Raw genomic sequence first — 21,361 nt, forward strand, 5'->3', positions numbered from 1 at the left:
CTCTGCTGGGTGGTTGCAGCAGGTTTTGGTCACTTCACACGACCCTGGGACACTGTGACCGTCATAAATAGGAATCAGTTGCCAAGCATCTGAATGTAAATCACAAGACCCTGGAGATGCTGCAACATGCCAGCTGATCGGCGCTTCTTCTGGGCTCAGCAGAAGCGCCGGGATCAGCGCCGAGCTCCAGCTGGAGCCTGGCGCTGATCCTGGCCCTTCCGCTGAGCCCCGACAGCCCTGCAGCTCCAGCCGTCTCTCGCTCAGGCTTGTGCGGTGCTGCCACCGGTTCAGCTCATTCCCCTCCCCCACTACCACTGTTCTAGGATGGTCGCGTGTCACCTGCCAGGTGCCAATGTACCACAGGTGGTACCTGTACCACTGGTTGAAAAGCCCTGCCTTAGCGACTACAGGCAGTCCTTGACTTACAACTTGCTTAGTGACCGTTTGAAGTTACAGAAGCACTGGGAGAAAAAGTTGACTTGGGACAAGTTTTCATATTTAGGACTGTTGCAGAATCCTCCTGGAGGTCACGTGGCCAAAATTCAGGTGCTGGGCAACTGGCGTGTATTTATGACAGTTGCGCTGTGATGGGGACATGGGCTCACCATTTGTGACCTTGCCCGCCGACATGCGACAAGCAAAGTCAATGGGGGAAGTTGGATTCCACGTCGACAGCACGCTTTACTTAACGACCAGTGATTTGATTATAAACAATCGGGGGGGAGGGGAAACCGACCCGACCTAAAAACCTATTTGTTCAAGCCGGCCTGGCCTGATGGGTTTTGTTTTTAATTATTGTTTCAATGTAATTTATTTTCTACATTTGGGCACTAGGGTTTAATTTGTTTTAATTTCTGTATTTTGGGTATTTTGATATTTATGTCCCTGTTCACCGCCCTGAGTCCTTCGGGAGAAGGGCGGTATACAAATCAAATAAATAAATAAATAAATAAAAGGACCATATAATAGGATGAAGCTCACTTTTAACAACTCCTTGGCTTAGCAAAGGAAATTCTGGTCATTAAGTCAAGGATTAACTGTGCATGCCAGTTGCCAAGTGTCCAAATTTTGATCATGTGACGGTTGCTAAGTGAGATATTTGTTTTGCTGCATTTTATGACTTTTCTTGGCCACATTTGTTAACCAAATCACTGCAGTTAGAATAGGATAACAAGAGTTGGAAGGGACCTTGGAGGTCTTCTAGTCCAACCCCCTGCTCAGGCAGGAAACCGGGCCAGGGGTAGGCAACCTTGGCTTTTTAATGACTCGTGGGCTTCAATTCCCAGAATTCCTGAGCCAGCATGGCTCAGAAGGGAAACCTCTCCATTTCTCCTCAGCATGGCTGGCTCAGGAATTCTGGGAGTTGAAGTCCACGAGTCATGAAAGAGGCAAGGTTGCCTACCCCTGCCCTATACCATTGTTAAATTGTTGTTAAATTAGTAATATGGTCGTTAAGTGAGTCTGACTTCCCCCATTGACTTTGCTTGTCAGAAGGTCGGAAAAGGGGATTGCATGACTCCGGGATGCCGCAACCGTCATAAATGTGAACCACCTTTCAAGCATCTGAATATGAACATGGGTATGGTGCAACAGTCATTAAGTGCAAAAATGGTCCTAAGTCACTTTTCTTCAGTGCCGTTGTAACTGCGAATGCTCACTAAATGAACGGTTGTAACTCAAGGACAGCCTGTATTCGCTTCTCCACTGGAATAGCAACAGAAGAGCAGCTACAACCATTTGGATTTCCCTTTCAGCTTGGACAAAGTCAAAAGACCCTCAGGCAGCTTGACTGGCTCATCAAAAATCCACCCAAAAAGTTTTATTTTCCCCACACTGTTTTTTTTTTTATTTGGAATTAGAAAAAAAAAAATTCCGGTCACTGCGTGACCTACAGAGTTTGCATATTTCCTTTTGTCAGACTTAAGTTTCTTTTTTCTCCCTCTTATGCCCCACCCGGTTGTTGTTGTTTTTTTTCCTGTTTAAGGCCAATAGTGTCTTCTGATTTTCGTCATATTTTCATTTCTCCCCAAAACCCTGCCTTCTTCAGAAGAAAAAAAGAAAAAGAAAAATGAAAAAAAAAAAACAGGTTATGTCGCTCCGCTAAGTTGAGTTTCTTTTTCCTTTTTTTTTCATTTGTTACGTTGTGCCCCGTCACGCAGATAGGGCAACATGGACGTGGGGAGGGGGGGAAGAAGAGATGGAGCTGGGGAGGGGGGGGGTCTTAACTCGCATCTTCGCCTTTCTCGTTTACCCGCACTCTTGTGTGGACACACACTCAAAACACACACATACACACTCTCACTTGAGAAATCACAGTTTAAAACCTGGGAAGGATGATGAGGACTAGTCACCGAAAGGGAAGGAGACTTTGCCTTGCATATTTTCCCCCCCGACACGGTTCAAAGCAAGTGGAAGGAAGACACGGGGAAAGGAGAAAAAGGGGGATCCAGGGGGGAGGGAAGAGGAGATGGGAAACAGATGAAAATGGAGAAGAGGAAAAAAAATATTAAAAACATTCTCAGACTCCAGATGGATGTGAAAAAGGGAGGAGGAGGAGGAGGAGGAAGGCTGCTAGTTGCCAAAGTTTCTCAGTGCTAACTGCTTCTAAAGTGGGACTTTCACCCACACCAAGCCAGAATCTTGTTCCTAGACCTTCACACACACACTTCCTCCTTGCAACGATGATGCTTCTTCCACTTTTGCTGCTCCCCAGCTCCAAATTCACTAACGGGGGGGGGGGGCAGGAAACAAGCCAAGATTAAGCTGCTCCTGGCATCCGAAAGCAGAGGGCGATGGTTTGGGTGGGCAAGGAGGAACTGTGCTTCAACCTCAGCAAGTCCAAACCACCCCCCACCCCCCCAAAAAACCCCTCCGGCTCTTCCAGGAGATCTGGAAGCGTGCCCACGCTCAGCACCACGGGGGGGAGAAGGGACCAGCTAAGAAAAGTTGGGGGCCTTACGCCTTTCTCGGTTGAGAGGCGGAAGTGGGGGGGGGTCTAGCTAGGAGTTGTAATGCCCTGAAATCTGGCAAATGGAGAGGAGGAGGAGGGGGGGGCAACCCCACTAGCTGCACGAGGCTCCTTTACATACGTGTGCTTACAAAACCTGGCCTACTTTTGGCTCCATGAGAAGAACAGGAGGGGGGCTATGGCTTTTTTGATCGGTTAATGGTTTTGCAGAGTCGCGGAGAGGAGTGCAGGCGAGGAGGAGGACGAGGAGGAGAGAGTCTTGGACAGCAAGAGGCAGCTGGCGGCAAGAAGCTGAGGGTGCCACGGAGCCCCCGCCCCGCCCCACGAGGCCTTTCCTGGAGAGCCAGCCGTGGTGGTGGTCCCTGACCTCAAAACTTCTTGGGGCCCCAAACCGATGCCTGCTTAGGGACCACGCCGGTGCCAAAAATGGGGAACTCTTCGGCGCTGCTCACGTCGGGGGCCTGAAACAAAAAGAGGAGAGTTGAGTTCGGAGCGTGTGCTTTCTTTCGGTACCCCAAAATGAAAGGGGACACTTTGGATGATCTGCACTAGATAAGTTAGTGCAGCTGACGCAAAGCTAAGTCCCTTCTTTCAGCTACCGTATTTCCCCGAAAATAAGAGCCTGTCTTATATTAATTTTTGCTCCAAAAGATGCATTAGGGCTTGTTTTTCAGCTGATGTCTTAATTTATTTCATGTACAACAGTCTACATATAATGTCAATAATATTTGTTTATAATTATATTAGTATATATTAGTATATTATTAGTATATTAGTATATATTATATTAGTATTATTAAAAGGGACACGGTGGCTCAGTGGGTTAGGACGCTGAGCTTGTCGATCAGAAGGTCGGCAGTTTGGCAGGTCGAATCCCGAGTGCCGCGTAACAGAGTTACTCGTCCCAGCTTCTGCCAACCTAGCAGTTCGAAAGCACGTAAAAAAAATGCAAGTAGAAAAATTGGGACCACTACGGTGGGAAGGTAACAGCGTTCCGTGCGCCTTTGGCATCTAGTCATGCCGGCCACATGACCATGGAGACGTCCTCGGACAAGCGCTGGTTCTTCGGCTTTGAAACAGAGATGAGCACCGGCCCCTATCATTGGAAACGACTAGCACGCATGTGCAGGGGAACCTTTACCTTAGTATTATTATTTTATAATTCAATACGTCCGTCGTGTGTTGCAATGGACGTACTAAATGCGTCCATCTGGTTGACAACTGGGGCTGATTTGGGGGGGACAGGGCTTATATCATGAGCATCCTGAAAAACCACATTAAAGCTTATTTTCAGGGAAACATGGTATGTCTATTCCGGTCAATGAAAAAAAGGAAAAACTCAGTTGCTGAGTTTATTTCCCCCCCCTTATTCCTTCCAAGCCTACTGTCTTTTAGATGACAGCCCAAGAGCAGAAGCTCTGATGTGAATCAGGAATATTCCCCTCGTATGGTATTGTGGTTTGGTATGCTGGTCTGACAGCCACGGATAGGAAAGTATTACAGAGGGTAGTGAGCACAGCACAAGACATTGTGGGCTGTTCCCTGACACCACTGGATGACATCGCCAGGGCTCGTTGCCTTGGAAGAGTGAGGAAGATTCTCAGGGATGACTCACACCCTGGACGGTATCTCTTTACTCTCCTACCATCCGGTAGGAGATATAGGAATATAGCCAGCCGTACCAACAGGCTGAAAAATAGCTTTTATCCGTGGGCTGTTAGGCTTTTAAATGGGACGTAATCTTATGCAGAATTGACTTGGGAGGCTGGTGTGTGGTGTAGTTGGTTCACCTAGTGTGGTGGGATGGAGGGTTTGTTGTCACTGTGTGTTGGGGGGAGGGAGCACGGGGGGGGAGGCTCAGCTAATCTCAATGTACACATGTTGTACTTTGACAATAAAGGTTTATTATTTATTATTTAAATGATGGGCTGCTTTATTCAGGGGCAAGCTGAGAAATTAAAAATGCACCCAGCGTTTCACACAATGCAGGCAGTCCTTCAACTTACGACCACAATTGAGTGCAACATTGCTGCTGCTAAGGGAGGCATTTGTTAAGGGAGTTGCGGCCCATTTGACGACCTTTCTTGCCATTGTTGTTAAAGTGAAGCACCATGGTTGTGAAGTCAGCAACGTGGTCGTTAAGTGAATCTGGCTTCCTCCATTGATTTTGCCTGTCAGGAGGTCACAAAATGGGATCACCTCACCCGGGACAGTGCAACTGCCATAAGTACGGGTCTGTTGCTAAGTGTCTGAATTTTAATCACGTGACCATGGGGAGGCCGCAACAGCCATGCGAATGCCATTGTAAATTTGAACGGTCGCTAAATGAACTGTTGTTAAAAGTCAAGGACTACTTGTATTTGTTTTTAAAATCCCAAGACCTCACACTTCTCAAAATAACAACAACAACAACAACAACAGTACAGGTAATCCTCAACTTACGACCACAACTGAGCTCCAAAATTTACGTTGCTCAGTCAGTGAGAAATTTCGTTAAGCGAGTTCTGCGCCATTTTACGACTTTTCTCGCCGCAGTGGTTACTAAGTGAATCCCTGCAGCGGTGTTAAGTCACACGGTCGTTAAGGGAATCTGGCTTTCCCCGTTGACATTGCCAGTCAGAAGGTCGCCAAAGGGGGAATCACGTGACCCCCGGGACGCTGCAGCGGTCATAAATGCGAGTCAGTTGACAAGGATCCGAATGCAAATCGCGGGACCACGGGGGCGGGGATTGCTGCAATGGTCGTAACTGTGAAAAGGGGTCATAAGTCACTTTTTTCATTGCCTTTGTAACTTGGAACGGTCACTATAAGCAAAATGCTGAAATTCGAGGGCCACCTGTAATGTAGCCCATCTGCCTATCCTGGGTCTTGGAGAAGGACTCAGTAGGGGGATAAAGGTAAAGGTAAAGGTTTCCCCGCACATGCGTGCTAGTCGTTTCCAACTCTAGGGGCCGGTGCTCATCTCCGTTTCAAAGCCAAAGAGCCAGCGCTTGTCCGAGGACATCTCCGTGGTCATGTGGCCGGCATGACTAGACGCCAAAGGCGCACGGAACGCTGTTACCTTCCCACCGTGGTGGTCCCTATTTTTCTACTTGCATTTTTACGTGCTTTCGAACTGCTAGGTTGGCAGAAGCTGGGACGAGTAACAGGCGCTCACTGCTACGCGGCACTCAGGATTTGACCCGCCAAACTGCTGACCTTCTGATCGACAAGCTCAGCGTCCTAATGCCAAATTCAATCTATAAACATCTGGCTACTGTGGGATCAACCCCAAATAATTTGGAACTAGGGAGATGGATCTCAGTCCTCCAACTCGTTATCAAGATCTGGTCAACTGGTCAAGCTAAGGGGATAGCGGTGAAGGAGGGACCCCAGACGGTGTTGTGTGGCCAACCTTGTTCCCAGAGGCGTTCCAGGGAGCGTCACGCACTACAAAGCCCTTGGCAGGGCCCCGAGGCTCCTCTTCCAAGCGGGAGGGGGGCTTCATGTATGCAGCCATGGTTTCCGTTTCCACCACATCCATCATCTGCAATGAGACAGCTGTCCATTAAGAGCCAGAGAAGACACTGTTGATGTATTCAAAGATTCCTGGCCTGTGGACGATAACTCCCCAATTTTTGTTTTGCTGTGAGATGGGCAGCTATATAAATTTGATAGGTAGATGAAGATAAGATATATAGATAAAGACAGATGATAAATGGACAATAGATGATAGATAATAGATCGTAGGTTGACAGATAATATAAATTAATGATAAATAGAAACACATATAGATGATAGATTGATAATATAGATGGCAGATGATTCATAGGTGATAGCTAGATACAAGATAGAAGATAGCTAGATTATCATCTATAGGGAGATGAGATATAGATAGATAGATAGATAGATAGATAGATAGATAGATAGATAGATAGATAGATAGATAGATAGATAGATAGATATAGAGAGATGATAAATATAGAAATAGATATAGAAAGATAATAGATATAGATATAGATAGATAGATATAGAGAGATGATAGATAGATGATAGATAGATAGATAGATGAATGATATAGGGAGATGAGAGATAGACAGACAGACAGACAAATAGATAGACAGATAGATAAAGTAGACAGAGATGAGAGAGAGAGAGAGCGGAGGAGAGATATTTTATTTTGGGGATGAGAAAGTCATGCCTGTTCTTGCCCTCTAAAAGAAAATCAGCACAGAGTTTTTCTTCAAAGAAACAGACAGCTGCTTTTGGAGTCCACCACTAGAGTCGGAAATACATCACAACTGTCACGTCACAAGAGACTGCGAGGCTGAGCACTTTGTAAACAACAAACAAACAGACTGATTCATGCTGGTTATTATATGGCCACTTCACTGCCTTGCCTGGCAGGGCAGCTGGCACGACGTCCTCTTTCCTGCTCTTGCTTGAAGAGGGCATTTGAGATGCAAATAACTGGTATCTCATTTCCTTTGGGCACTGGGTTTTGGGGATGCATGTCCAGAATATGCAATTACTACTTTCACACCGCACAGCTGGATTACCGAAACCTGCCATTGTCAAAGATCTCACCACGCACTCAAGCGTTAAACTTATGAAACAGGTTGGATCTGTGGAACAGGTCAAGCTGTTTGTAAAACCCAGCCAAGATTAAGATTAACGAAAGCTCACTCTTTTGTTTAAATGCACCTGCTGATCAGGTCAGGGGTTTTGTGGAAGCTACAGTTAATGATTCTACCTGCAACTACTGTATTTCCCTGAAAATAAGACCGGGTCTTATATTAGGTTTTGCTCCAAAAGACGCATTAGGTCTTATTTTGGGGCAAATACGGTACTAACTGTGTCCGTCTGGCTGACGATCTTAACTGGGTTTTATTTTTTGGGGGTAGGGGTATAGTACGAGCATCTTGAAAAATCACGCTAGGGTTTATTTTCCAGGTAGGTCTTATTTTGAGGGAAATACAGTAGTGGCAAAAGAGGAAGTAAAGAGGCTAGCCAATAATAACCAACGAAAGTTTAACTGTCTTGTGGAGTTGGTTTCTTCTCTTGGTCTATGCTGGTGAGGCGGGGACATGAAGCAGCAACCTTGGGAAAAGGTTTTTCACTGGGAATCTGGTCTCAAAAAGTCTCCCCACCACGCCAGCTGCACAGCTGACGAGAAAACAGTGAAGTAGCAGAACAAAAAGATGCAGATCCCTTCTACTCTGTTCATTCAACCGCTTTCTAATCAGTTTTTATTTTATTTTATTTTTTTAATTTTAATTCCATTTACCGTATATACTTGAGTATAAGCCGAATTTTTCAGCCCACTTTTTGGGCTGAAAAATTCCACTTCGGCTTATACTCCAGTCAACAAAAAAACGTGGCTTGGGAGAGGTGCGCGCGATCCTGGAAGCACCGAAGCAAGTCCTCGGTAAGCTCCGGGCGGTCACTTGCTTCGCGTCTCCTGAGGGAAGGGGGGGTGACTGGAGCGGGCGTGTTTCCTCGCCTGCTGGGCGCCGCGATTTGCCCGGGGAACGCGCGGGCCCCGAATGGCAGCGTGGAGCGAGGAAGCGGACAGCCAGGGCTTCCCCGAGAGCCGCAGCCACACAGGGTATTCCTGTGTATTCAGGCTTGCAAAATGGCGGATCGAGCCTCTGCTGGCGGCAGAGGCTTGCAGAACGGCGGATCGGCTTATACTCGAGTCAACAACTTTTTCCAGTTTTTGGGGGTGAAATTGGGGGTCTCGGCTTATACTCGAGTCGGCTTATACTCAAGTATATACGGTATATCCCGCCCTTCTCCGAAGACTCAGGGCGGCTTACAAGCTTAGCAGTAGCCTTCATTCTATGTATATTAATTTTTAATTTTAATTTTATTAAATTTATATACTGCCCTTTCCCGAAGGACTCAGGGCGGTTTACAGGGTATTTAAAATCAAACAGTACAAAATACAAAAGTTAAAAAAAATTAAAAAAGATTAAATTATCCCTTAACTAAAAACCTCAGTTAAAAATTCTCAGCCTGGGCCGGAGAGCTCAAAGAACCAGGTCTTCAGGTCCCAGCGGAATGAACGAAGGTCAGGGGCGGTCCTAAGCTCCACGGGCAGCTGGTTCCAGAGGGCAGGCGCACCCACAGAGAAGGCCCTCCCCCTGGGTGTTATCCGCCGGCAATCTTTTACCGGCGGCACCCTGAGAAGACCCTCCCTGTGTGAGCGCACTGGACGAAGGGAGTTTGATGCTGGCAGGAGGTGTTCCCTCAAATATCCTGGACCCAAGCCACTTAGGGCTTTATAGGTCATCACCAGCACCTTGAATATGCCTGCTTATTAGGGCTTTCACACACACCCCAAGCGGCATTATTACAAAGTCAGCTTAATTGCCCCCAACAATCTGGGTCCTCATTTTACCTACCTCGGAAGGATGGAAGGCTGAGTCAACCTTGAGCCTGGTGGGACTCGAACCTGCACTAATTGCAGGCAGCTGGTGTTACTTAAGGAGGCATTAGCCCACTGCTCCACCCGTCTCTCTCTCTCACTCTCTCTCTCTCTCTCTCTCACACACACACACCAAAAAAACCAATGCAAATTCCCTCTCACATATTCCTCTTCCAGGTTAAGCATGTGGTCAATTGCGTCATCCACGTTTTCAGGCAACCCTGTCACGGTGACTCTGTCCGGGTCACTGGAACCCGGCTGTGGGAAGCGGATATCCACCTGCCAAGAAGAAAAAGCTCTCTTGAAACAAGGTAACCCCTTACCTGATCTTGGCTGGTCTCCAGAAGTTGACTGAGAAAATCCCAGAGCTTTAAAATCCCAAACTGGGAACTTAAAATAAGAGCCAGTCACATTTGACCTCTTGTAGTCCAAACAAAGCCACAAAGCCAAGGAGATGTTACTTTTTAACATCTTTAACAAGGCGAGTTGATTTTTCTTTCCACACATAAAGAAAAAAAAAAGCCTCTGGCTACCGTTTCACTCAGCCGTTCCTTGTGCTAAGCAAGACGTTTGTTAAGGGAACTGTGCCCCGATTTCCGACCTTTCTTGCCACAGTTGTTAAGCGAATCACCGTGGTTGTTAAAAGTTAGAAGCGCAGCTGTCAAAGAGAATCTGGGCTTCCTCTACATTGTCTTTGCTTGTCAGAAGGTGGCAAAAGGGGAATCAGGTGACCCTGGGACAAAGCAACCGTCGTAAGTATGAGTCAGTTGCCAAGCGTCTGAATTTCGATCACGTGACCATGGGGTCGTTAAGTGTGAAAAACGGTCATAGGTCTGCGTAATTTTGAACGGTCATTAAATGAACTGTTGTTTAAGTCAAGGACTACCTATAGTAGATGAGCAGAGCAGAAACGGAGGTGGGGCACCATGGCTTTGTGGCTTCTTTCCCAGAATTCCCTGGGAGGGGAAAGTCCCCTGCACTGTCTCCCACCTAAGCCGAAGAGACCCCTACCCGGAATTCCTCCATGAGCTTGCGGATAGCTTTGCCTCTCCCACCGATGATGCGGGCATGGACTCTGTGATCCAGGTGGACATCTTCGCTGACCATCTCCTCAAGATCCGCCACGATTTTCAAGATGGCGTCTCGGGCAGCCTCGGCGTTTTTCTTGTAGCCGGTGATGGTGATGAGGTCCTTAGAGGAGGCAGAGTGGGAATGAAAGCAGCAAGAAAGAGAATTCATTTTCTTGTTATGTCTTAGTTTAATGAAGAGAAGGACCAGGGGAGAGATGATAGCAGTGTTCCAATATCTCAGGGGCTGCCACAAAGAAGAGGGAGTCAAGCTATTCTCCAAAGCACCCGAAGGCAGGACAAGAAGCAACGGATGGAAACTAATCAAGGAGAGAAGCAACCTAGAACTGAGGAGAAACTTCCTGACAGTTAGAACAATTAACCAGTGGAACAACCTGCCTCCAGAAGTGGTGAAGGCTCCAACACTGGAGGTTTTTAAGAAGAGACTGGACAGCCACTTGTCTGAAATGGTATAGGGTTTCCTGCCTGAGCAGGGGGTTGGACTAGATGACCTCCAAGGTCCCTTCCAACTTCTTCTTCTTCTTCTTCCTTCTTCTTCTTCTTCTTCTTGCTGTTGTTGTTGTTGTTATTATTACTACTACTATTATTATTATTATTATTATTATTATTATTATTATTATTATTATTATTAGTCCAGCCATGGTTTATTCAAAGAAAGAAGCAACCTGGAATTAAGGAGAAACTTCCTAACAGTGAGGACAATTAACCAATGGAACAGCTTGCCTCCAGAAATTGTGGGCGCTCCATCACTGGAGGTTTTTAAAGAAGAGACACAACAGCCATTTGTCTAAAATGGTATAGGGTTTCCTGCCTGAGCAGGGGGTTGGACTAGATGACCTCCAAGGTCCCTTCCAACTCTGTTATTCTATTCTATTCTATTCTATTCTATTCTATTCTATTCTATTCTATTCTATTCTATTCTATTCTATTCTATTCTATTCTATTCTATTCTATTCTATTCTATTCTATTCTGTTCAGGGGTCTCAGCCCTTGGCAAGCTCCCATTTTATCCTTATGAATTTTATAGCAAGCCAGGAAACTGACTAGCCCCATTTGGAATGAGCAGTTCAGCAAGAGGGGAGGAGCCAAAGCAACCTTTGCTTTTTGTGTGAAACACGAGGCGCCTCATTGGAATGCCAGCTAGGTATTTTTCGGCCGCCACCACCCCCGAGATCCCACGCTCAAAGAGGGAAGAGACCCCCCCACACACCTGATGCTCATCCCCTTTGTCGGGGAACTGGACAGTGACATCATGGTCCTTGCGGATCTGGGAAATGACGGCCCCCTTTTTGCCGATGATCTTGGGATGGTACTTGGGCTCCACGCTCGCCGTCAGCTTGAAGCCCCGGAGGGCCTGGAGAGGAGAGGAAATCAGCAGGTTGTGTGTGTGTGTGTGTGTGTGTGTGTGTGTGTGTGTGAAGCAGCAGGCGGGGGGGGAGCTGCCACTCTTTGTGGGAGACCCAGGGCAAGTTCTGACTTGAGGTACCGGATCTCTTTTTTTTTTTGGCAATCACAAGAGATATTTCACGTCTGCTGCAGAGGAAATCAGAAGCAGCTTCGGCTTCTTTTTTTTTTACTCTTTCTTATTCTGCTTTCCTTCCTTCCTTCCTTCCTTCCTTCCTCCCTCCCTCCCTCCCTCATTCCGACTCTTCCTTCATTCCCTACCCCCCCACCCTCACCCCCAACCTGGTATTAATTTGTGCTTGTTTTTTATGTCTTCTTCGAAACTTTTTTTTTTTAAGGGAAGTACCCGATCTTCTTGCTCAGCCTGCAGCTCTCTGACCCTGTCCAGGAGGCCCGCCTTGGCCCGCTCCACGTTGGGGACCAAGCCAGTGACCTTGATGATATCGGACTGCTGCTCTGGCTGCGGGACAGAGATGGTCACCTGCGGGATGGAAAACCGTCATGTTAAAAAAAAAATGAAAAGAGGACAGCTGTGGTCCATTTCCTGGGAAACAGACGGCCAGCAAGGAGGAGGAGGAGGAGGAGGAGGAGGAGGAGGAGGAGGAGGAGGAGGAGGAGGAGGAGGAGCTGCCCTCTGCATCTGATCCTAGGACCATGGTGGCGAACCTATGGCACGCATGTCACAAGGGGGGGGCACGCAGAGCCCTCTCTGTGGGCACGCGTGCCGTCGCCCCAGTCCTAGGCCTTCAGCTGGGTTTTATAAAACCTTTTCGCTTTAGGCCTCCGCCGCCGCGTGCAAAAAAAAAAAAAGGTTCAATCAATCAATCAATTTCAACTTCTCGCGGGGAAAAAAAAAGATCTCGCAAAGTTAGAATTGATTGATTGATTGAACTTTTTAGTCCCACCCAGTCTGCCATTAAACCACTGTAGCCACGCCCACCCAATGGGGCACGCCCAGCCAATGGGCCACGCCCACCCGGCACCCGACGACACGTAAGTGGGTTTTGGGTTGCAGTTGGTGCACTTGGTCTCTAAAAGGTTGGCCATCACTGTCCTTAGAACAGGCAGGGCAGAGAAAAGGCTGGAGCAGCGAAGGCCAGCCAGACTACTCAAGAGAAGACCCTGCCTGTCTCGATGGGCTGCACCGGAAAGCTGGCTATTTATCACAGCAGATAGAGGGAGGCGCTGCTTGGAAGAACAACGTGCGGGCTTTCCAGCTGTTTGTTTGATTGTCGTGATTCCTGTTTCACTTTGGGTTGACATTGTGCTTGGAATTAATATTCCCCATCCTTGAAGACTCTGAACCTTTCTTGCCACGTGAGGTCTCTTGCGTGTGGGTTTAAGTTTTGCCCGGCGGAGTTATTTTCCTTGAGCAACTTTCAATTGCTTTGTGGACCATTAGACCTTGGCCTGGGACAGTTCTGAGTTTTTGGTCGAGGGAATTGCTGGGGAACATATTAATAAGCTCGCAAAAACACAGTTACACGCATGTGTGAATGAGTGGAGCAGCACATACGAGTTAAATCTGCTGCAGAATGAAGTGGGGGAGCGTGGTCTGGGCTGTTTATTAAGCAAGATCGTTGAAATCCTCATTTCATGGGAGGGAAGAAAGGAGAGGAGAGGAGAGAGGGAAGAGAGTAGAGGAGGGGGAAGGAAGTAGGAAGGTTGGAGGGAAAGAGGAGGAGAAGTGGGGAGAAACGGGAGGGGAGTGGTGAGGGAAAGAGGAGAGAGAGGAGAGGAAGAAGAGGGAAGTAGGAAAGAAAGGAGAAAGGGAGAAAGAAAGTAGAGAAGAGGGAAGAGAGAGGAGGAGGGTGGATACAGTGAAAGGGGAAATGGACGAGCAGCACCCAAACTTACGTGTATGTATTTATGTATGGCGATATATAATACCTACAGCATTACTGATATAACAAATGTTAAATACCTGAAAAAAATGTTTATATTTCATTGGTTAGTTTGTGGTATATTAAAGGAACTGTGAAAAATAAAATAAATTTTTTTTAAAAAGAGAAATCCTCATTTCAAAATTCAGAATTTTAGAATTTTTTTTTTCCTAAAAGTTCGCCTCCAAACAGAAATTCGCAAAGAATGCGCCAAGCTCGAACCTAACTCCGACCGGCGCGCGCTGGGTTGATATTTGATTCCTTGTTTTAGCTTGAGCAAGTTGTACCAACAGAAGAGAACAATTTCCTTTGTAATAAGTGGCGAATATGCACGGCTCAGGTCTGTAAGATGAGGCTGGAGTTCCTTCTCTGAGCTTCTGCGTCTGTTTCCAAACATTTCGTTACCAGGCTAGTTAACGTCTTCAACCGGGTTTAGGGGGATGTCAGTGTTCTTCTGCTTGTAAGGGCTTCATGTGGTCAGTAAGCCTTGTGGTGGGGAGGTCGCGTCAGGTGAGGTTTCACGACCGGTGAGGGTCTCGTGATGGGTCTTGTAATGGGTCAGGTGTGGTTTGCGTCAAGTGAGGGTCTTGTGATGGGGCATCCCCTCAATTCTGCTGAAGGTGTTACCCAGCCCGATAATGAAAATTCGGGAAAATACAACCCGCCAGCTGGGAGAATGAACTTCCACCCTCAATTTCCTTTGCATAAAGAAAAACCTCCCGATGAGGACAATGAAGACACCAAAGACTCTATTTCAGGAAGCCAATTAGCTTATTGAGATACGATTCTGAAGATACTTATTAGGGCTGTTCATGACAACAGAACTGATCCAAACTACTTCAGGACTCTTGTCAATCACATTAATCTTTATTAGTTTGTTTTTTTTAAAAAAATAGCTTATTCCTCTTCCTCTTCCAAGTTGATGAACAGACAGGAATAAACTATTTTTTTAAAAAATAAAAAAATCTGCGAGCTAGGGTTAGGGTTAGACCGCTGCGAGACAGGAGGCCTGTAAATTTAATAAATAAATAAAATTTAAATAAATCGAGTGATTCTGGGAATCATCTTTTAGCAATGATTTTTTTTTACCTTCAAGCATTCCTTTTGTTTCTCTCCTCTGATCTCTTAAAAAAGGGCCTGACGTTTTTGAGATTGTCTAAGCCTACGTATGTCACTGCGGATGATTCACACGTCAGTTACGACGACGTGGTCTTCGTCAGGGGACAAAACTCTGCTGCGCTAATAGCTTAAGGACTGTCTGTGAATCGGCTTTGCTTCAGCGATCTGTTGCAAAGCTAACGGTTCTGCAAGCAGCAGGAGCCCAGAACGTTCCATGAAACTCACCCAACCGTTTAAAATCTGTCAAAGCAAAAACATCCAATGTTTGCAGCGTTGACATCCAGATTTAGATTAAGAGCAGAGGTTCACAAGTAGGGTCGTGTCCCCCTACCTCGTATTCTTCCATCATCTTGCGAATGCCAGTTCCCTTTTGCCGAATGATGTAGCGATGCAGGTCAAAGGGAACGTCAACATCCATGGTGATGGGAACCAGAGCCTATGAAGAGAGGAACAGAGCAGAATCAAGATCACGTGAAGTATTAATACCACTTTACAATGCCTTGGTAAGGACACACTTGGAATACTGCATCCAGTTTTGGTCACCAGGATGTAAAAAAAGATGTCGAGACTCTAGAAAGAGTACAGAGAAGAGCAACAAAGATAATCAGGGGACTGGAGGCTAAAACCTATAAGGAACGGCTGCTGGAATTGGGTATGTCTAGTTTAATGAAGAGAAGGACGAGGGGGGACATGATAGCAGTGATCCAATATCTCAGGGGCTGCCACAAAGAAGAGGGAGTCAAGCTATTCTCCAAAGCACCTGAAAGCAGGACAAGAAGCAACGGATGGAAACTAGTCAAGGAGAGAAGCAACCTAGAACTAAGGAGAAACTTCCTGACAGTTAGAACAATTAACCAGTGGAACAACCTGCCTCCAGAAGTGGTGAATGCTCCAACACTGGAAGTTCTTAAGAAGAGACTGGACAGCCATTTGTCTGAAATGGTATAGGGTTTCCTGCCTGAGCAGGGGGTTAGACTAGATGACCTCTAAGGTCCCTTCCAACTTTATTATTATTAGCTCTGAATGCTTAAATGGCAGAGCAGTTCGTACTTCTGTGTCTTTGTAATACAGGCAGTCCTCGACTTATGAGCACAACTGAGCCCAACATTTCTGTTGCTAAACGAGACATTGGCTAAGTGATTTGTGCCCCATTTTCCAACCTTTCTTGCCACGGTTGTTAAGCGAATCGCTGCAACTGTTAAGTTAGAAACGGAGGCTGTTATGTGAAATCTGGCTTCCCCCGTTCACTTTGCTTGTCAGAAGGTCACCAAAGGTGATCACATGACCCCAGAACCCTGCCACTGTCATAAGTATGAATCAGTTGCCAAGCATCTGAATTTCGATCATCTGGCCACGAGGATGCTGCAACGGTCATGTGAAAAACGGTCCTAAGTCACTTTTTTTCAGGGCCATTGTAACCTCGAACAGTCACTAAATGAACTGTTGCAAGTTGAGGACTACATATAGTAGATGGACAGAGCAGAAAGTGAGTGCAGTTGCAACTTCAAATGGTCACTAAACAAATGGTCGTAAGTCAAGGACTACATTAATGGTGAAGTATTTCTCTGGTTCGGCACTTGTAGCAGGTAACTAGCAGAAAGTCCAGCTTGGTTTAGGCCGGGGTGGGGAACCTTGGCTCTTTTATGACTGGTGGACTTCAACTCCCAGAATTCCTGAGCCAGCATGGCTCAGCATGGAAACCTCTCCCTTTCCCCTCAGCATGGCTGGCTCAGGAATTCTGGGAGTTGAAGTCCACCAGTCATCAAAGAGCCAAGGTTGCCCACCCCTGGTCTAGGCTAACCAGCAGAGCACAGAAGCTAAAGCCAAGAAAATTCTAGCCAGACTCCTTCCGTTAAAAACAGGTTAGAAAACCAATGAGGTCACATGTACTAGCCCAGTAAGAAGACAGGATCCTAACCAGCAAAGCTGATCGGGCAGCCTCACACTTCTCCTTGCGCCCAGAAATGAGGATGATGTCACACTTGCGAGGACTCGTGTCCAGTTCGGGCATCACATCGCCGTTTTCCTGAGACTGTGCTTCTGAACCTGCTTGTGAGGGGAAAAAGAAAAAAAGGAAAGAATAAAAGAAGAGTCCCGAAGGTGGGTTTTTTTTTCCCAGGAAGCAACTAGACTTTGGGACAACCAGGATCTGGATGGCTGAGAATCCCCATCGGCATTTAGCGACAAACTTTGGGATGTGACGGCCCTTCACTGCCCTGAATTTCTTTCTGGATTTGGAGGGGTGGGGTGGGGTTGAAAACCACGTCGCCCACCTCGCCATCCCACCCACCTGGATTGTCGTCTCGCTCCGGGAACTTGACGAGGACATCGTGATCCCGGGTGATTTGTTGTACCTTGTAACCTTTCGCTCCCATGACGACCCGATGGTAGCGCTGCGGGATGATGCATTCCAGGATCACCTGGGCCTCCTGGGGAAAAGGTGTGAAATCAAAGCCCGTGGGCTGGTTTATTTATTTATTTATTTATTTATTAGGTTCTTAATCTTGCTTTTATTACTTTGTAGGTAACTCAAGGCGGTGACTGTTCATACAGGTGGTCCTCGGCTTGTAAGAGTTCATTTATTGACCGTTCAAAGTTACCACGGCACTGGGGGGAAAAAGCGACTTATCACCATTTTTCTCACCTAACGACCTTTGTGGCATCCTCGTGATCACGTGATCAAAATTCAGAGGCTTGGCAACTGACTCATACTTATGATCGTTGCTCTGTCCCACGGTCACATGATCAGCTTTTGTAAACTTTTGACAAGCAAAAATCACATGGGGAAGGCAGATTCACTTAACAGCCGTGGTACTAACTTATCAACTGCAATGATTCACTCGACAACTGTGGCTAGGTTGTAAAATGGGGCAATACTCGCTTAACAAATGTCTCACTTAACAACGGAAATTTAGGGCTCCATTTTGGTCATAAGTCGAGGATTCTCTGTAATACTTCTTACGCCTCCTGTTTTCCCCACAAAAACATTGTGAGATGAGTTGTGCTGGGAGAGAGAGAGAGTGGTCCAATCACCCAGCCAGCTTTCATTCCTAAGGCAGGACTAGAACTCATAGTCTCCTGGTGATTGGCCCAAAGTCACCCAGCTGGCTTTCATGTCTAAGGAGGGACTAAAACACATTGGCCCAAAGTACAGGATCTGGACAGACTCGAACACTGGGCACTATCTAACAAAATGAAATTCAATTGTGAAAAAAGTAAGGTTCTACATTTAGACAGGAAAAATCAAATGCACAGGTATAGTATAGGTGGTACCTTGCTCAATAGTAGCAACTGTGAGAGAGATCTCGGAGTCCTAGTGGACAATCACTTAAATATGAGCCAGCAGTGTGCTGCAGCTGCCAAAAAAGCCAACACAGTGCTAGGCTGCAATTAACAGAGGGATAGAATCAAGATCACGTGAAGTACTAATACCACTTTACAATGCCTTGGTAAGGCCACACCTGGAATACTGCATCCAGTTTTGGTCACCACGATGTAAAAAAGATGTCGAGACTCTAGAAAGAGTACAGAGAAGAGCAACAAAGATGATTGGGGGACTGGAGGCTAAAACATATAGGAAACGGTTGCTGGAATTGGGTATGTCTAGTTTAATGAAGAAAAGGACTAGGGGTAACATGATAGCAGTGTTCCAATATCTCAGGGGCTGCCACAAAAAAGAGGGAGTCAAACTATTCTCCAAAGCACCTGAAAGCAGGACAAGAAGTAATGGATGGAAACTAGTCAAGGAGAGAAGCAACCTAGAACTAAGGAGAAACTTCCTGACAGTTAGAACAATTAACCAGTGGAACAACCTGCCTCCAGAAGCGGTGAATGCTCCAACACTGGAAGTTTTTAAGAAGAGACTGGCCAGCCATTTGTCTGAAATGGTATAGGGTTTCCTGCCTGAGCAGGGGGTTGGACTAGATGACCTCCAAGGTCCCTTCCAACAACTACTTCTTCTTCTTCTTCTTCTTCTTCTTCTTCTTCTTCTTCTTCTTCTTCTTCTTCTTCTTCTTCTTCTTCTTCTTCTTCTTCTTCTTCTTCTTCTTCTTCTTCTTATTATTATTATTATTATTATTATTATTATTATTATTATTATTATTATTATTATTGTCACCCAGCTGGCTTTCATGTCTAAGGAGGGACTAAAACTCATAGTCTCCTGGTGATTGGCCCAAAGTCACCCAGTTGTCTTTCATGCCTAAGGAAGGACTAGAACTCATTGTCTCCTGGTTTCTAGGCCAGGACTCCAACCACTACACCAAATTGGCCTTCTAGTTGTGTTCCAGATACGTTTGTCAGCCACGTTAGGTGTATTGCTTCTAAAAACATGCCTACAACAAACACATTCTTGGGGGAAGGAGATTCCATACAAAAACAAAATTGTTGACAAGCCAAGTATGCTGCTTCAGCAACAGCGATTTCTAGCAAGGATTGGTCCTGCTTAGATGCTGGATGAGCAATCACCAAGAAGTCACAACACTGCAGGCCAGACTGAGAAGTTGAAGAACATTCCAGAAGTAGAGAAGAACAACCCTTTTCCAAATTGTTGCCAAGAAAACTAGATGGACAAAGTCATCAAATTGGAGCACAACTGAACGGAAATTTAAATTATCCTCACTTCTATCGTTTTGATTTTTTTTAAAAAAAAACAACCCATGCTTTGTAACTGATTCTGCGCAGCCTGAAGAGCTTCAGTTACAGGCTGATGCTCATCATAAAATTTATCACTGCCGTAGTCCTGATGCCTCAAAAGAAAACAAGCAGAATTTGTAATGTATGATTTTTTATTGGCAGATTTGAAGTGTGAACTTGAATTTACACAATAGGCAAAGCCACAATGTGGCTTGCTTGTTTGATCAGCTTAACTTGTGGGTTGCATCTAGTTCCTGTGGTATATGAATCATCGTTCAATTGTTCAACGTTAACATCTGGCTTGATTTGCATAAAAGATCTGCACAGCTTACTACCAACTCCTCTCCAGGGCAGTGAGTATGCAAAATCCTAGGAAGAAACCTTACTCACCAATTCCTTTTAAGCAGGAATGGCAAAAATAAAACCCTAACCTCAGTAACTGAGTTTAAACATGCTTGGGATAAACATAAAACACACACACACACACACACACACACACAAACCCTCAAAGGGCAGATTCGACAGGCCAGTTAGGTCTTTTACTGCTACCAGTTTTCTACATTTCGGAGACCTTTATGAATGCAGAACAATTATAATCATCCCCCTCTATAGTTACTGCGGTTTATGAATCCTAGTTCAACATAACGTCTGGGCTTGATTTACATAAAAGATCTACACAGCTATAGATCCAAACTCTACAGATCTTTCTGGTGGATGTCAATCTCTACCAACCCATCTTTTAGATCAGGGGTGTCAAACTCAATTTCATCGAGGGCCGCATCAGCATTGCGGTTGCCCTCAGGGGGCTGGGTGGGTGTGGCCTGGGTGGGCGTGGCCTACTGGGTGGGCGTGGCTAAAGTGCTTATGGCCTACTGGGTGGGCATGGCCAGCTCTACATCGTTCGCATCAAGGGTGCCTATGGGGGCCTGGGCAGGAGAGGGGCAGATCTGAGGGTCTCTGGCAGAAGGAGGGTCTCTGGGCCAGGTCCAAGGCAGTGGGGGCCGTTCCCTCACTGTTTCCAGGATGGCTTCGCGGGCCGCATGAAACCACTTTGCGGGCCGGATCCGGCCCCCGGGCCTTGTGTTTCACATGTCTGTTTTAGATGTTTGAAGAGAAGATCCACTACATTGATAGAAGTCCTTGTGGCTCATGGTCGCTCAACACTGAGAGTCTAGCTCCCTTCGTCCAGTGCGCTCCCACAGGGAGGGTCTTCTCAGGGTGCCGCCGGTAAAAGACTGCCAGTGGATAACACCCAGGGGAAGGGCCTTCTCTGTGGGTGCGCCTGCCCTCTGGAACCAGCTGTCCGTGGAGCTTAGGACTGCCCCCGACCTCCGCACATTTCACCGGGACCTGAAAACCTGGCTCTTTGAGCTCTCCGGCCCAGGCTGAGAATTTTTAACTGGGGTTTTTAATTCTAGGGATGATTTAATCTTTTTTAATTTGTTTTTAACTTTTATATTGGTTGTTTTAAATGCCCTGTAAACCGCCCTGAGTCCTTCGGGAAAGGGCGGTATATAAATTTAATAATAAATAAAAATAAATAAATAGTTGAAGCAGGCAGAGAAGCGTCTGCTTTTTTCTGCGTTGCATGAGAAAAGCACATCTTCCTTCCCTTGTCCTTAACCACTTCCTATAGAGGGACAATTGAGAGCATCGTGTCGTATTGCACTACCGTCTGGTTTGGAAGCATCACTGCTTCAGACAGGAAGGCGGTGCAGAGAGTGGTGAGGACAGCAAAAAGGTTATTTGGTAGTTCACTTCCTTCTATCCAGGACATGGCATATAAGCCACGCTTGAGCACGGACCACAATATCGTCTGGGACACTACGCATACTGTCCATGACCTGTTTTCCTT

At 46.3% G+C, this 21,361-nt stretch overlaps 1 protein-coding gene across 3 annotated transcripts in view; it reads right to left on the reverse strand.

Moving 5' to 3' along the window:
* Nucleotides 1–1,817: 1,817 nt before the first annotated feature.
* Nucleotides 1,818–21,361, reverse strand: part of LOC308677424 (vigilin-like) — a 95,826-nt gene continuing 76,282 nt past the window's right edge. For 2 of the 3 annotated variants that reach the window (XM_081343792.1, XM_081343793.1), the window contains exons 20-29: nt 17,162–17,300; nt 16,790–16,917; nt 15,203–15,307; nt 15,097–15,111; nt 12,216–12,350; nt 11,676–11,819; nt 10,389–10,568; nt 9,540–9,656; nt 6,363–6,494; nt 1,818–3,429 (exon numbers count right to left, since the gene is read on the reverse strand). In XM_081343792.1, the coding sequence (XP_081199918.1) occupies nt 3,337–3,429; nt 6,363–6,494; nt 9,540–9,656; nt 10,389–10,568; nt 11,676–11,819; nt 12,216–12,350; nt 15,097–15,111; nt 15,203–15,307; nt 16,790–16,917; nt 17,162–17,300 (1,188 nt within the window). In that variant the 3' untranslated portion in view covers nt 1,818–3,336. The remainder of the gene's footprint in view (nt 3,430–6,362; nt 6,495–9,539; nt 9,657–10,388; nt 10,569–11,675; nt 11,820–12,215; nt 12,351–15,096; nt 15,112–15,202; nt 15,308–16,789; nt 16,918–17,161; nt 17,301–21,361) is intronic. The other variant, XM_081343794.1, reaches the window with a different exon arrangement.

The sequence above is a fragment of the Vipera berus genome (genome assembly GCF_964194415.1).
Source record: "Vipera berus genome assembly, chromosome: Z".
Lineage (NCBI taxonomy): Eukaryota > Metazoa > Chordata > Lepidosauria > Squamata > Viperidae > Vipera > Vipera berus.